This window comes from Lotus japonicus, chromosome 1 (assembly GCF_012489685.1).
Source record: "Lotus japonicus ecotype B-129 chromosome 1, LjGifu_v1.2".
In the NCBI taxonomy this organism is placed as follows: Eukaryota; Viridiplantae; Streptophyta; class Magnoliopsida; order Fabales; family Fabaceae; genus Lotus; species Lotus japonicus.
This window is the reverse complement of record NC_080041.1, coordinates 84,245,801-84,262,333: the sequence shown is the minus strand read 5'-3', so window position 1 is coordinate 84,262,333 and position 16,533 is coordinate 84,245,801. Positions and strand designations below refer to the sequence as shown.

General features: G+C 38.7%; 2 protein-coding genes across 3 annotated transcripts; one reads left to right on the top strand and one right to left on the bottom strand.

Annotated features, from left to right (window-relative positions):
* Window positions 1–6,926: 6,926 nt before the first annotated feature.
* On the top strand, window positions 6,927–9,588 carry LOC130724272 (uncharacterized). 2 transcript variants are annotated; one of them, XM_057575478.1, is made up of 3 exons: window positions 6,927–7,261; window positions 7,504–8,304; window positions 8,523–9,588. In XM_057575478.1, exons 2-3 carry the CDS (start codon window positions 7,512–7,514, stop codon window positions 9,377–9,379), a joined length of 1,650 nt encoding a protein of 549 aa, XP_057431461.1. In that variant the 5' UTR covers window positions 6,927–7,261; window positions 7,504–7,511; the 3' UTR covers window positions 9,380–9,588. The 2 variants fall into 2 exon arrangements, with proteins under 2 accessions (XP_057431461.1, XP_057431453.1); XM_057575470.1 differs by lacking the exon at window positions 6,927–7,261 and having other exon boundaries at window positions 7,270–8,304.
* Window positions 9,589–12,999: 3,411 nt separating this feature from the next.
* Window positions 13,000–13,960, bottom strand: LOC130724262 (zinc finger CCCH domain-containing protein 23-like). The gene has a single exon (XM_057575459.1). The coding sequence runs from the start codon at window positions 13,866–13,868 to the stop codon at window positions 13,263–13,265; it is 606 nt and encodes a 201-aa protein (XP_057431442.1). The 5' UTR covers window positions 13,869–13,960; the 3' UTR covers window positions 13,000–13,262.
* Between the last annotated feature and the right edge of the window lie 2,573 nt (window positions 13,961–16,533).

Sequence of the window (16,533 nt, the reverse complement as noted above, 5' to 3'; positions counted from 1 at the left end):
TAAATTTGTTCAGGAGTGTTTGTTATTTATGGTGTAACATAAGGGATTTTCAAAGGTGGATCTTTAATAGTTCTGGAATTAATTTAGACATGTCAGTCAGCATATATTTTTTTTTAGGAAAATAAAGTTGCCTAAGTCACGGCAACACTTCACATTTTGTTTCCTTTAGGAGCTTTTGGAAGTTTCTTGCACCTCTAGAGGTTTTAAAATTTTTCTTGGCAGGTCATTTTAGATCGGGGTCCTGGGTTTCTGGTTCTGACAAGTGGGTTTCTGGGTTTGAACAGTTTGAAAGGTTGAAGGGGCTTCTGGGTTCTATTTTGAATGAGAGCTTCTGGGTTTGACTGATTTTTTGTTGAAGGGGTTTCTAAGTTTGAAGTTACTGGGTTTTGTTTTTTTGGATGGGATTGAGAAAGAAGAAGAAGAATGAGATAGTGGAAATGGGGTGAGATTGAGTGTGTTGGGTTCTACTAATGATTGTCAGAAGAAGATGAAGAACATGAAAAGGTGAAAAACGTGAAGATGAAAGAACACTACTGAAGTCTGATATTGAAATAAAATTAGTGGGGTCATTATTGAGTTAACTAAATAAAAGAGGGGCCATTAAGCAAATATCAAATGATTAAGTATAAGTTAGAAAATAGTATGATGTCATTACTTACACCTTCCGGTCACTATTATAAGCAAAAGTTAGTTTTTAGATTCATTCAATAAATGATGTATGTGACCATTTTAATGACCACATACATCATTTATTGAATGAATCTGAAAAACTAACTTTTGCTTATAATAGTGACCGGAGGGTGTACTTATCCATGTCATCTTCAGTGTATTCATTTTAGTGGTACATGTCACTAATGTATGGTATGATACACTCATCTATAATTGTGGGTACCGTAGCATGCACCGATTGCGCACACCTTCATGTGCCTGTCTTTTCCTCCAAATGCTCTAGACACTCTCGCAATCCTTGGATCCTTCATTTTCAGCCATTGTGATGCTGATGAGGTTGCTACTGAAGCCTTTGCCTTCTCATCATGACTTGATAGGCGCCTTCCTTTTTCAACGGAAAATCTGCTTCTGTTGCAGTACCAATGACCTTATGGTTTCTGCCATTATTGGTGCTTTTCCATTGTAGAATGTCGTGGTCTCTTGTTTTCAGTTTGCACAAGGTCATCGAGGTGCACCATTTAGCTGCACAGTCACAACTCCAACAAATATTTTTGTATCATTTAAAGGTGAAGGTTCAAGCACATATTTCTCTTTGGGGTAGATAGATACTAAATAAGGAAGTTGTCAGTTCTTAAAAAAATTAATGTTGTCTTTCTTGTTTAACAGACATTTAACTGATAAGGAAGAAGTTATGATATATATGCTGAAATGTGGTAGCTTTGTGTCTTTGTTGTTTCAATTTCTTGTATGGGTTGTGTTTTAGCAGTGAAGAAATTTGGTTTTGTCATGGTAGACTTAGTGGCGACTTTCAGCCCCAGAGTCTGTTCGTGGCACACGGGGAATAATTCGTGAGCGAAAAGAACATCAAAAAACTCATTACAGGATGTCTAAAACCCCCAAAAGTGCATATTTGGACTTTTTTACTTTGGTAGTGTATATTTAGAATTTATTTACCAATCTAGTGTAACTTTTAAAATATTTACGAGACTAGTGTAAATCGCCATGGCTTATGGCGATATCTATTTTTTTTTTCTTCAGGTTTTAGAGAAATCGCCAATGGATCTGGCGATGTTCGGTTTTTTTTTGGTATCGCCATTAGTGTTGGCGTTAAGATTATACATATATTAAAAAAAAATTGTATCGCCATGAGTGGCGATTTTAATTTTTTTTTAAGAAAACGCCATTACCATTGGCGATGTCTCTTGTTTTTTTTTTTTGTCTTAAGCAATGAATTCTTTTTTTTTAATACTAGACACATGAATACATGCATGTTTTTTTTTTTTTTCTTACATGCATACATTTAATATATTTAATGTGTTGCTATTTAACTATGTATATATTTTAACTATATATATATATATTTACAGTTTTCGTGGATGGTGTATCTGATAATGTATCATACCATGATTTGAGAAGAATGTTTGAACGTTACGGTGTGTTGCATGGGGTCTTTTTGCAGAGAAGGAGGAAGCAGGGGAGAAAAAGCAGGTTTGCTTTCATCAGATTTAAGTACGAACAAGATGCGTGTGAAGCCATACGAAGTCTGAATGGGTCATGGTTTTTTGAATCCTTTCTGATGGTGAATAGGGCGCGGTACGATTATACGAATAGAAGGAATGTCACGATTAGGCATTCTAAGGTTTGGAAGCAGAAGTTTGTAGGCGAAAAGCAAGCTTTTGGGCAGGAGACTGTTGTGTCTGAGGGGCGTAAGCAAGTGGGGCAGCAGCCAGCCAAGCAAGTGTGGCGAGAGAAATGCAGGACGCAGGAGGTACATGACATGATTTTTCACACAATGGTGGAGGATCAGAGGAGGCTGGAGACTTGGGCAGAAGCATCCCTGGATGAGATTTATACAATTGAAGTGGCTGAAGGTGAGGAATGTGCCAGTATATGCTTGGGGTTATGAGTTTTTTGAGACGCTTGTTGCTCCTTTGGGGCGGCTAGTGTGTCTGGACAGGCCAACCTCATCGGGGGCTCGATTTGATGTGGCTCGTATCCTAGTTGATTCGTCAATTCCGATAACCACTTCGCGTGAAATCACAGTCTTGCTTGATGGGGAGATTGTAAAGGTGATGGTTGAACCAGACCATTCAGCATGTGTGTACCTGGCTTCAGGGATGTCTTCAAGGAATCATAAGGCAATGTCAGAGGTTTCAACTTCGTCGTCGGAGCATGAGGGAGACGTGCCCGTTGACGAGGGTCAGCGCGATGACGGCGTGGTTGTTACACCAAGAGTAACGGAAAAACAAACGTCTGAGAGTATTGATGACATGCTTGAGGAAACGGTTCAACACTTAAGAGAGGCCGGCTATTCATTGGAGGAGATAAAGGACTTGGCAGTTTTAAAAGATTGGAATTTTGAAAATTTTGTGGGGTACAGGTTGGAGGAAGGTATTGAGGAAGTTGAGTGTGTTGCTGCCGTCAACGAGTGCAAGGAATTGGCGGTGGTCAACGTCGCTAATGGTCTCTCAGAGTATATGTTATGCAATCAAATTGAGGCAGTAAATGTTCATGATGATCTGATTAATTTGAAAGGAACTCAAAAAAAGGAAACGGAGGAAACAAATTTTGAGGAAATTAAGGAACAGTTTTCGGTGGAAGGGGGTCAGGTAGGGAAGGTTTGGTTTGATAACTCTGATAAAGCTTTTTTAGTGGGTCAACAATGGAAGGTCAACTGTGGGGTCAGAGCCCAATCAGTGCTGAATGTGGGGTCAGTTTCATGTAATGATAATCCTCTTAGATGGGGTATGAATTTAAGGTGGCCCAATTATACTTGGGTTATGCCATCTTTATTAACGGGAGCAGGCTCATCTAGGAGACTAATTTATGATCAGAATTATGGAAAAACCTTGCAGACAGGAGGTGTAGCAACTCCAACTCAAAGTCAAGTTATACGATTTGGTGGTTTGTTAAGGAAATTTTTTACGGGGCCCAGAGTTTCATTGCACCAAATAAAGAAGATTGCCAGGTCAACAAAAGGAGTAGCAGCATCTCCTCTCAATACGCTATCAGGTTGGGATAAGAAATCTGATGGGTCAATTGAAAACAATCTAGTTGTTGGGGTGCAGGCTTGCATAGGACATACAAACGTCTTTGCTGTCGAAGAAATAGACACAGAGGGTTTCGGTTTGTCTGATACTGAAATTCTAGATAAAGTAAAACAGAGACGTGGGAGGAAGAAAGGTGGTTTGGGAGCGTTACGGGGGAGGAAGACAGAGGCCAAGCCCAAACCAAAACGGGGAAGACCGCGCGGAAGCAAGGCTAAACCAAAGCAACAGGTGATTGATCTACCCATCTCAGACGATGATTTTGAATGGGAGGATGCGTCTGCTAGGGCTCGACATACATGGAAGGTAGCGAAGCAGTTGGGTGTGGTTTATAAGGGACGAGATGATGAAATTGTACAGCTACTAGAGAAGCATCTGAGGGAGAATCACCCTAATATGCACTAGGTGTTGTCTGGCAGCAAAGGGGATAACAGGTTGCTGATCAAGGTTGATGTGATGGAGTGTGTGTTGATGCAACGGCAGGGATCAAGGTGGGCGAAGTAAGGAAGAAGGATTTTAGGGGCCTTTTATGTACCATTTTAAATGGTCGTTGGTTGTGGTATTAGCAGATTCTGATCTATGCTATATTTATGCTTGTTTATTTTTTAACTTGCTTAATCATAAGGAATGGGTTCCGCTGTCTTCGAATTTGGTGGTGTTTTGGATTGTTAGGGGTGGAATGTAAATTGGTGAGGAGGGTGGTCTACTGGTTTATTTGTTGATGCATTTTGGACATAAAAAGTGTGGAGACTATTATATTATGGAAAGGAATTTTGCTGGACCAATTGCTGTCATAATTTGAAGGTAAAGTGTTAGTTTGGCATCGTGGATGTGGATGGGGGATGGGCATATTGCTTGCATTCCAGATTAGCATCGTGGGTGTTATCTGTCGATAATGCAGATTGGTTTGCATACCGGTTTGTGGGGTTTTTGGTTATTTCTTTGTTGAGGTTATGTTTTAAAAAGTCCTTTTAGAGATTTGAGTACTCTTTTTCCTTCATTAGGTTTTTATCCCTAATGGGTTTTTCCTAATAAGGTTTTGATGAGGCTCTTTCTCTAAAATTGGATTTTTAGGGGTTTTGTTTTGCAGGTTTTTTTTTTTTTTATGTTCCCCTCTTTCATGAGAATGTTGTTCTCATGTATTTTCTCTTCAATAAAATGATTTTTGCTGTCAAAAAAAAAAAAACTAATAACTACATCAAAGTGAACCAAAAAAAAGGAACGCCAGTACTATAAGTATTATATAGTTTTTTTTTTAAAAAAAAAACAAGATATCGCCAATCCTACTGGCGACACTAAAAAATTCAAAATCGTCAATTATAATGGCGACACTAAAAGAAATTATATATAATATTTAGTTAACGTCAGTTCTAATGACGATACTAGAAAAATATATATATCGTCAAAGCTGTTGGCGATATCTCTAAAACGTGAAAAAAAAAGATATATATCGCCGATGGTAGTGGCGATTTACACTAGTTCTGTAAATATTTTAAAAGTTGCACCAGATTGATAAATAAACTCCAAATTGACACTACCAAGGTAAAAAAGTCGCATATGACCCCACTAAAAATATCATTCTTTGTAGTGGCAGTGAGAATTTAAAAATCCACATTAGTATTTGAGTGAAACAACCAATTATCTCAAAAATTTAAGTTGTTAGACAAGCACTAAATGAATGGTTTTATATCATATTCTAACATGTCCCCTCACGCAAGAGTAATTTGGACTTAAAACGTGGATAAATGCACAGACCCACCTACCATGTTCTTAAATTCCACTTTTTTAATTAGAAAGTTATGAGACCAAGGAAAATCGCTAAATCATAAATGTTTCTTTACCATATCAAGCAATCAATTATCTCGAAAGTTTAAATTGTAGGATAAGAGATTTTTTTCCAATTGAGCAATGCGAGAATTAAAACTAATGTTATTTACACATAAAAAAATAGCATAAAATTAAAAATTACATTTTGGAAATAAAAATGTAACATCATTTAAAATGTCCAGCTACAATACACATCATCCCTAAAATGGGTGGAGTGACTATTTCCATTAATTACGAATGTATTTCTAAGAAATTTATTTTAGAGACAATATCAAGTCGATTTGTTTTAAGTAAAAAAAGTTAGCATATTTCTCTCTTACCAAATTTTTGTCTCTCATATCACCAATTACTATTAATTCAATTCTCAGTTCCAAAGATTATTTATCTCATTTTCTTCCTTTTATACAATTATTTAATTTAATATCATATCTCTCATCACCACCTCTCTTTTTCACTCATCATAAGTCTCATTAATTACTTAACCAATAACTACTCCATCCGTTCCTTATTACTCCCTCCGTCCCTAATTATAAGCTAAAGTTGTAAAAATCACACTTATTAAGAAAGCCTTAATTGATGCATTGGTTTTCAAAAAAATGTACAACTTTCTATGTTTACCCCTATTTATGATAACACTTTTTCATCATTGTACTACTAATGGTGGTGCTCCACTACCAATAAATGCAAGGGTGAATATGGAAAGAAATATTAACTTTTGCAAGGTTAGCTTATATTTAGTGACATAAAAAAAGTCTCAATGTTAGCTTATAATTAGGGACGGAGGGAGTATAAGACAATTTTTGAGTGTTTTTCTTATTCCTAAATATAAGTCAATTTATAATATCAATAGAGCATTAATTATTTTTTCCCCAAACTATCATCATATTTAATATGAAAGAGACAATGAGATTTTGAAATAATAACTTGGAGAGAGAAATTTATAAGAAATTAAATAAGGGTAATGAATAAATTATTTTACAAATTTATTGCTTGTAACTACTTTTCTTAATCTAAGAGAATTTGGTAAAATGGACTTATAAATAGGAACGGAGGGAGTATCATTTTTTCATCACCTCTTTTTTTCACCTATCACAAGTCTCAATTACTTAACCAATAACTATCATTCTCTCTCTTTATCTAGTCTCTAATATAATCATGGACTGATATCAAATCACAGCCGTTGACCATCCTCGGGATCACAAACCGTCAGTGAATCGCAACCATTCATTTGCTTTGGCAACCCATTATATGTTTGAAGGCTCAACGTTCTTGGGTGTGTTTGGATGCACGTTGGATCAGGCCTGATCCACGTTTAAAGACCTCAAACGTGATTTTTCCATTTCCATTGATGTTTGGATGTTAAATGTTGATCCAATTCTGGCCCCAGAATTGGATCTATCCTAACACAACAATTTGTTGCTTCAGCATCAATGTTGATCCAATTGTCCCCTTTCCCTTTTACAGATCCAATTCAAGTCTATCAGATCCAATTCCTGATAAATGTATCCAAACATAAATCACGTCACTCAAACTCACGTTTACCAGATCCAATTCATATCAGATCCAATTCTGGCCAGATCCAATTCTACTAACGCCGAGCCAAACACACACCTTACCCCCCTTCCCCCCCATTTGACGTGGCTTCTTCTAGCTTCACTGGTTGCTGAAGCTTCACCATCTGGTGTTTGATTTCACTATCAGCTTCTTCTTCCTCTCAGGTATGATTCCATTGCTCTTGATGAATAGTTGAATACTCGTTACCTAGATACTGTTGCTAAAATGGTCATAGTTTTCTTAAGCTACTAATTTGTTGTTGCATTGCATGTTCCCTTTTACTAGAGTGTCTTTACTTCAGTTTCTTCCATTTTCCTTTTCTTTGCATTGCATGTTACAAAATCAAGTTTTTAGGTTAAATGAAAGAAAGAGTTTTTAGGGTTTCTGATGTTGAGCATTTTGTCAGATTGGGAAATGTCTAAACAACGAAATCTGGTAAAGAAAAAGAAGAAGATAGTGACTTTGTCTTCTTCATCTGAGAATTATGACTTGGCCAATTTAGAAGTCCGTAGGTTATCTTCCTTTTATAAGTCCCCAGAATCAGTGAAGAAGCTTAGGTCTCGGTTGTCCTTATCATCTTCAGAAGAGATTGAAAAAAAAATCATTATCGAGGCATGCCGTATGGGCGAGCCTGTTTGTTTCAATCAACCACCAGGGGCTTTAACCGAATATTTTTACATGTATGAGACTTTGTTTAGCAGATTGAACATTAAACTCCCTTTTTCGGACTTTGAATGTGATGTTCTTAGAACCCTGAATGTTGCTCCTACCCAGTTGCATCCTAATAGTTGGGCGTACATTCGCGCGTTCAACCTGCTATGTGGAAACTATGATATAAACCCTTCGGCTCGTCTGTTCTTTTGCTTCTTTAAAAGTAAGCTGGGTCGTAAAGGGTGGATTTCCCTAAATGGGATTCCAGGGAAATGTTTGTTTTCCCTCTTTGCCTCAAATTATAAATATTTCAAAACCAAGTTCTTTCGTGTTAAAAACAGACAAGATTTCCCTGAATTGATAAAAGACGCTAGCGGGGGCTATAAATTTCCTCTATACTGGTCATCCAACCCCTCGTCGATTAGTGAGACTGACCGATCTAGCCTTACGCCGATCGAACGAGCTCATGCCAGCTTCCTAAAGAAGTTTCCTATACTCTGTAGCTCTGATATAATCAATTTGGAAAACAAACCAGGTGCCTTGCGACAGTATTTAGGTAACTTTACTTTTTTTTAATAAATTTTATAACTTAGCTGCATTTATTTTGTTGGGTATGATTCGTTTGGATGCGGACCAATTAACACTTTTTTGAGCTTATGTATTGGAGCTTCTCTGTTAAAAAAATGCATTAGATAAGTTCAAAATGATGTTATTTGGTTTGCGTCCAAACCGACTTTGAAAACTAATATTACATTTTGCAATTTCATTTTGCAGCCGAGATGTCTCCCATGACCGATGCAGACCTTTTGGCTTACACCAAGAAGAACAAAGCTACTAAAGGAAAAGATCAGGCCCCTGGTAGCCATGAGCAGACCGGACAATCTGAGTCCACCGTTGTGGAAATTCTTACCAAAAAGAGAAAAAGGACTTCTGAAAATGTTGCTGAAGTTTCTACCCCTAATCTCTCGACTCAGAAGTCATCTTTCAAGAGTTGTGAAATTGAACAGTGGCAGTCAGTTCTCCAGGTGTGTGAGAATGAGTTTGTTGGTGAGGCATTAACTCTTTGGGACAAACAATTCCCAATACCTGACTTAATTGATACCTGCCTCACCAAGAGTAAGGATGTGGAGAAAGTGAAAAAGCTGAACCCTCAACAACTTAGCCATGCTTTGGAAACCTACACTGTACAATCTGCCTTCCTTGCTCGATCTTTGGAGAAGGAATGGGAACAACATGAGAAAGATTTTGAAACTTTGAAAAAAATCAATGAAGAACTCAAGGGTCAGTTGGATAAGGCCGAGAAGGATGTAGACGATTTAAGAAACAAGTTTTATATCCTAAAACTTGAAAATAGAGAAAAGGATTTAAAGATTAAGGAGTTGGAAGATGAAAAGAAGAATTTGGTTACTTCTTTGGAGATTGATCGCGATGTACTTAAAGTGACTTGTGAAAATCTTGAGGCTGAAGTGGAAGAATTGAAGGGTGAGGTGGCCTTAAAGTATGCTTCCGGGTTTGAGAAAGCACTTATGCAGGTCCGTTTCCTATATCCTAACTCAAATTTGGAGGAGACCGGACCTTTTAAAGTTGTGAAAGATGGAAAGTTGGTCGATCAGTTTCCTAATTCTAACTAGTTATGTATAGATATCGACATTATCCTTTTGTATATATTGTGTGTTAAGAGGTAACTTTATGTACCTGCTGTTCTATCAATGTATTTCAGTTGATCTTAGGTACAGACATTATCCTTTTGTATTGTCTGTCAAGAAGTAACTTTATGTACCTGGTATTTTGGTGGGTTAATTATGTACTGTGCACCAATTAATTTTATGGATTACTGGTACTCTACAATGTGTTATGGATGTTTTTTTATATTTGACACAGTAAGGGCTCCCAAATTTTTATAACTGTATCTTCTTAACGTGTTAAATAACTAAGTTAGAAACAAAGGCTCATAAGGGGCTTGTAAAGGTGTTTGCTGACCAGTATATTAGAAGTCCCATTCAGTATAAATAAGCTAAGTACCTCTTTCGCATGCAGAGGTCACAGTGTTTGAGCTTGTTGATTCAGGGCCCTTCTTCGGGTGTGTTCTGGGGTGGCTGCTCTGATGATTGGGAAGGACGTGCATTGTCAGTATGTGTGAAAAGGTGGTTGGAGGAATGTTGTTGTAGAGTCTGCTTTGATTGATCTTTATGCGAAGTGTGGTTGAGTTGATTTTGCAAGCAGATTTTCCTTGGTGCAGAATGTGAGAGGGAGGAAGGTGTTGTAGTTGTTTGAGGATAGAGGAGGCTGAGAGTTTGCTGGAGAATGCGGATTGCAAGTATATATGAATATAATCACTCACTGTGGGTGGTTCTTATTGAACTGGTCAATCTCAGGTGAGATGGAAGTTTGTGACCTATGACTCAACATTTACCCTTTCGACAGTACTGAGTTAGCACATTAACTAGAGCAAGCATTATCCAAAGATTCTATTTTTTGCTGTGCATAAGCTAAGGAAAATGGTTCTTGTCGTGTCTGACTTGTGGCATATTTAACAACAATTTCATGTGGAACCAGTGGCGGAGCCAGCAATTTGTTCTCACCGGGGCCAAGAACGAAAATAGAACAACAGAGAAGAAGAAACAGTTGTGGGGTTTCAACAATACAAAAGCTAATTTTTTTTTTATAAGAGATTTGCAAAATCTTGGGTGTGGCCATGGCACCGGCAGGCCACCCCTGCCTCCGCCTGGAACTGACTACAATTGAAGCTTGACTCCAGCTTCTAGCTAGTACTTTTTGTTGTCGTCTGGTTGGAGGGATCAGCATGATTTGGCTGCAGAATTCATTAGCTATTGTGATAAAATGAAATGTTTAAAGAATTATGCAGCTATTGTGCATGTTATCCTTCTGACCTTCTGCCATAGTCAATGTGATGCGCCTGTTCAGCGAAGCCTTTGAACAAGTGAATAAAATAAAACCACATGTATTAAAAAATGCAGTTACATGCATGCTGTGGTATATTCAGCCCACTGACACTAGAGAGACCAAGCCACTTTCTAGTAACCACTCCTTTATCGATTGCAACACCCATTTTAAAAACAGATACATCAAAAAACAAGGTTCATCATTTTAATAAGATAAAAAAGTAAGAGATGTGATGTGTGATCTAATTGATAGAGAAATAGGTAGATAAAAAAGTGAAGTGAAAATTGAGTGAAAAATTTGATGTGTAAGTAAATCATAGCTCCATTACTAAGTCGTGCGATAACAATCAAGTTATACTTAGCCTATACTGCAATGCATCTTCTGCTTACCTTTGTCTTGTGGCCTTGGACATTATTAGCGTGCATGGAAACAAATAAGATCTAAACATCTAATGTCTCTTAGTCACCATCCTCCCCGTCCTTCATCGTGTTCCAACAAATGACTTGAGAAATGTCTTTTACTAAGGCTCCACGGTGCATATCAATGTTCATGCTGTGATTTCTATATAGCCGAGATAAGGCCAAACACGATTCACACTCAACCTTTTGAATCTTTAAAAATATAAGTAAACATATCATGTACCCTCATCATACTCTCTTATACCAAAAATGAGTTTTTATTCTCTTCTCTTTTGTTAGCCTCAATCACGGCCTTTGTCTTGATATCTAACTCGACCTTTTTCATTGCCAATCAACTCTTGGTTGGGCCGGGCCAATCCAATATCCAAACACACGATGGAATTGAGAAACCACCGTTCACTTTGTCTCATTTCATTCTACTTACCACTAGCCACTAAATGGCATTTTTTTTAGTGTAATGCTAATATGTCGCCTTTTTTTAATCATTTCAGACACTTCAATTCTTACCTAAATCAAAACAACCACATCTTGCTTTGTTTTAACTTAAAGATCCCCCCCATCGCAATGTGCATCTTTGATCACATATTTTCATATAAGTGGATATTATCGACATTATTTTATTTTCTTCTTTGAATTGAATATATTAAAGAACAGTCAAGTAGCAACTACAAGTGGCACCAATTGGAAAAAAATTAAGTTTCTTGGGTGAATAGAACTGGATAAGGCCGTCTTAGTCAGCTGCGCCATCCACATCCTCTATCTAATCTGGTTTCAGATAAACCCTTGGGCGTTATTATTGTTAATAAAAGCAAAAGGTGTTAGAGATAAGTCTTCCATAATATTCTATTAGCCTTTCATTATCCCAAACTAACATAATTATTTGATTAATCACTTCACTTTTTTAACCCAAACTCCAAATGATCAAAGTGCTTTGCAGGATTACAGTGACAACAAGAATGTAGTGTTGATATGTGCGTAATACTAGTTAATTATTTTAACTTTGAGGATGTTGGAATTAATTTACTTATTCTTTTTCGATTTTAAATATCAACATAACATTGTCTTTTCAAAACCATTGTATTCAAGCAATGACTAATCCTAACATAGTAAACCAGTGGTTTTCGTTAATGATAATCAAACTCTTAACCTCGTAGTTAATTATTAGATAATGTGAGCAACCATGATACCATGAAATGCTCCTTGAAAAAATTAAATAGATGACAAAAGACACGACTATTATTTAAACGAAAGAAGACGACTTGATTTTCACAGTTTTGATTATTAGATTTTCACTCCAATGATTTCCACCATTTTAAAATACACGGTTCCTGCCACTAATTAATGTGTTATTTAGTTAAATAGCAGTTTTTATTAACGAAAGTTTAAATCAAGGATTTCTGTTGAATTCCACCTAGATCCACATTGAAGTTATTGTGTTAAAATTCTGTTTCGTGTGTCAATGTTAAACTCAACAAGATAAATTTTAACTTCTCAAGTAATACATATAGATCCGTGAAATCACATTTGTGTTTTTTCGCTAAACCAAAATGCCCTAAATTGTGGATCCAAGAGAACTTAACTCCAGAATGAGTGTAAAGAAAGAGTATGGAAATATGTCTTGTTATTCACAATGATATTCAGGGGATTATATACAACTTACTCCACTAATCAACTGCCTAAAATTAAGAGCTAAATATGTACAGAATATATTGTCCTTAATTAGAAGATAGAGCTGAGATATATACTATACATAATCCCATATTCATAGGAGAGAAATATGCTATTCCTAATTACAAAAGATGCAATTGTGAATTATCCTAATAGAGTGTATAAGTTGAAGAACCAGATCTTAACTTAACAAAATATGTACGCAGAAAAAGAGGCAAATTAAATCGCATTCCTAAACTAAAATGAGAGACCAATTTCCCTTACAAGTAACTATCCAATCAAATGTAATTACATACCATTTTTGCACCAACAAAACAAGAATTACATCAATCTTCAACTTTCTTCTGGTGTCTTGCAGACACAGAACGTAACAGAAGAAAGCTCAATGTCAGAAAAGGAATCACAAACAAAACACAGAGTCACGAAGAGTCTCATGCTTCTCAATGATATACACAACCAGAGAAGTTATTCATTCATTCAATTGCATCATACAACTAAGTTACAAAATCCTCCACTCTCAGCTTCACTTCACCAGTTCCGAGATCCATTCAAAGTCAGGCTCTGAACCCTCATCAAGTTGAACATTGCGCATGGAGCGCACTATTTCATCCACGCTGAAAGCTGATACCACGCCGTATCGGAAACTTTTGGTGGAAAGCGTAGAAGAAGAGTTAAGAACCGAAGTAGGGGAAGAAAGAACGTGTTCATGGTTCAGTACACGAAGTTGATTAGCAGTGTGAGCGAAGAAGCACACTCTGCGGCGGCAAAAGGTTCCGTCCTTGCAAGGCTGCGTCCTGTAACGAGAAGGGTGGAGCCAGCATTCGAAGACGCCGTGGGCGAAGTGGCAGGAGTCGCCTCTGTTGCAGTATCCTTTGCGGAGGTCCGGGCAGGGGGTGGCGGAGTAGTGGTGCTTGCGAGGGTCTCTGCGACGGGCTTTCTCGCCGGGGTGGGCGTAGGGGCAATCTGTCCAGTCGTGTGGCCTGCCGCGCTGGCAGAGGTTCACCTTGAAGTCGAACATGCGGAAGTGGTCCGTGGAGGAGAAATCTTCAGTGGGCGTGGTGGCGAAGGCATTGACGGAGAGTGTGTCATGATCCCAATCTGGGATTTGGAGGTTTCGGATTTGGAGCATTGTTTTTGAAATGATATGAGGGAAGAGTGGAGTGAGTGAGTGTGTGAATGAGTCTGGCGTGTGAATATATAAAGAGCTAGTAGAGGCTAGAAGAGAGTGTTTGGTTTGTTTAATAGAGGTTGAGTCTGATTTTAAGAGGAAGATATACCTGAAGTCTGACGTGTACACATGCCACAATGTAATGGTTTGTTTGGTTGAAGAGAGAAAGAAAGAAGAGAAAAGATGAACACAAGGATAGAAGTGAGAAATAAAGTAGATTTTACAAGCTGTTTGACATAAAAGAAAGAGAGTAGAAAAGAAGAGAAATGATAATGTGATTTTGTTTAGGAGTTAGAATAGAGTTTTGATCGAGAGGAAAAGTTGAAGAGGAGGAAGAGGGAAGATGAGTAGAGAGAAATAAGTAACGATAAGGTAAATTTTGTAAATTTTTTGCTGTAAAAGAAAGAGAGGCAAAAAAGAAGAGGAAAATGATGTGGCTTCTCTCTCTGTTTGGTTTTTACTAGAACAAGGGTTTGAAATTTTTGAACTGGGTAAATTATTTGGGGGGTTAGAATGGAGTTTGGTAGAGAGGGAAAGTTGAAGAGGAAGAAGGGGGAAGTGGATGTGGTGGTGGGTAGGTGGCAGGAGGAAGAGAAATGAGACAATGGTGGATTTATTTTCCGGATTGCTAGGTTTGAGAAAGGAAAATGTTACTTACACACCTCTCAATTTAGTTATTTACTTAAACGCAAAAACGGACTTCAGGAAAATGAGAGAGAAAGAGCGTGAGTGGAGGGTGGTGCAGGGGAAGGGCTCCGGCCGGAGACAAGTAGTGCATGGTAAGGGTAAGGAGGTGATTACAAGCTTTTTCTTTTCTAACTTCCCGGAGAATTTCTCCGAGAATCCTTTGAGGAGAATTTTCGAGCGGTATGACACAGTGAGGGATGTGTTCATTGTGCCGAGAAGGGATAGAAGGGGAAGGAGGTTTGGTTTCGTTAGGTTCGTTAACGTCAAGAACCCAGCAAAACTGGAACGCGAACTAGATTCTATCATAATCGGCAGCACGAAGATGCACGTAAACTTTCCGCGCTTCGGGAATTTCTCTGAGGAGGTCCAGGCTGAGCGCAAGAATCACAATTATGCAAGGGACATGCCGACGAGTCAGCGTGCTGGTAAGGTGCAGGGGCGGAGAGCTGATAACATTAACGTGAAAGACGGGTCACACAAGTAGATTTCGAATAATAACAACCTGAAGACCTTTGCTCAGGTGGTTTCCGGTGCTGATACGACTTGGCCGACAAGCGGTAGCCTTGAGAACTCGACACAAACGACCCTTAAACCTGTTTTTGAAGAGTGGCATGGTCCAGCGGGGCTGGCATGCGAAGCATGGCTGCGAAGAAGTGTCGTTGGTGTTATCAAAGATTTGGATTTGGTGCCCTCGGTTCAGAATGCAGCTCTGCTTGAAGGCCTGACCTATATTTAGATCAAATATCTTGGTGATGACAAAGTTTTGTTGACTGGGCCAGAAGACTTTGATCTGATGGAGGCACTTAAGGATTCAGAGGAAGGTTCGAATGCGGTGTTCGACGTACTCCACCCGTGGTCACCGGCGGTTTCTTGTGACTACAAAATCTCATGGATGCGGTGCTGGGGTTTGCCGATTCACTTATGGACTAAGGAGGGTTTTGATGAGGTGGTCCGCCCAATTGGAGAACTTGTTGCTGTTGATTCAAGGGCAACGAAGTTTGAGTTTCTGGAATTTTCCAGACTGCAGATTCGTACCAATTCTTCAGGGCCAGTGGCGTATCATAGGAAAACTGTGATCAATGGAGTGGAATACAACATGAGGATCTTTGAGGAAGTAGGTGGTCCACATCTTAGGGTGGGTGATGAGGGTAAAGATGAGGGAGGGGACGATGATGATGATGATGACGGCTGGTCGGAGCCAGAGAACTTCCCGGAGGATTTGCTGTTGCTGGGCTCCGGCAACTCCGTGGGTGGCGACTTTATTCCTCTGACCACCTTAGTCATCCCTAGCAGCAGCGACGTTTCAAAAAATTCAAATTCGTTGGAAGCATTCAATTCGGGTATGGGAAATGCGGATACGTTAGCCTTGGAATGTGGTATTAATGATGGGGAGATGATTGTTGAATCATTTGTGGGTCCAACACCAATTATTACTGGCGGCATTGATTGTGTGGAACAAAACGACATTTCAAGTGCTGAAGTTATTGGAGAGAATATTTGTGGGTTTGATGTGGGGTCCGAGGAGGCTGAGGTACAGGTGGGCCAAGCAGAAGAGAATTTTTTAGAAAATTCAGTTGGGTATAGCTTTTGTAACGTTGGGCCTTTTTTGTCTTTGAATGTGGCTGGGCCAGACTAAAATATTGAACCAGATAATGGGCATCAGAAGTGTGATGAATGGAGAGGTGGGAAAGGTGCGAATAAGGACTTTGTTGCCCAAGCTGTAGACATTCCTGCCCCTGAAATTGATGAGGTTTCACCCCCTTTGCAACCTGTGCTAGCAGCGAACACAACGCACACAAAGAAAAAACTAGTGAGATGCGTTAGCGAAGGCTATGATCCAGGAAATTTTTCTGCCCATGTTCAAAATCAATTCGCAGCACTCTGTCGAAGAACCAAATCCCTTTCTCTTGGTGGAGGCATGGAGGCGGAACACAGACAG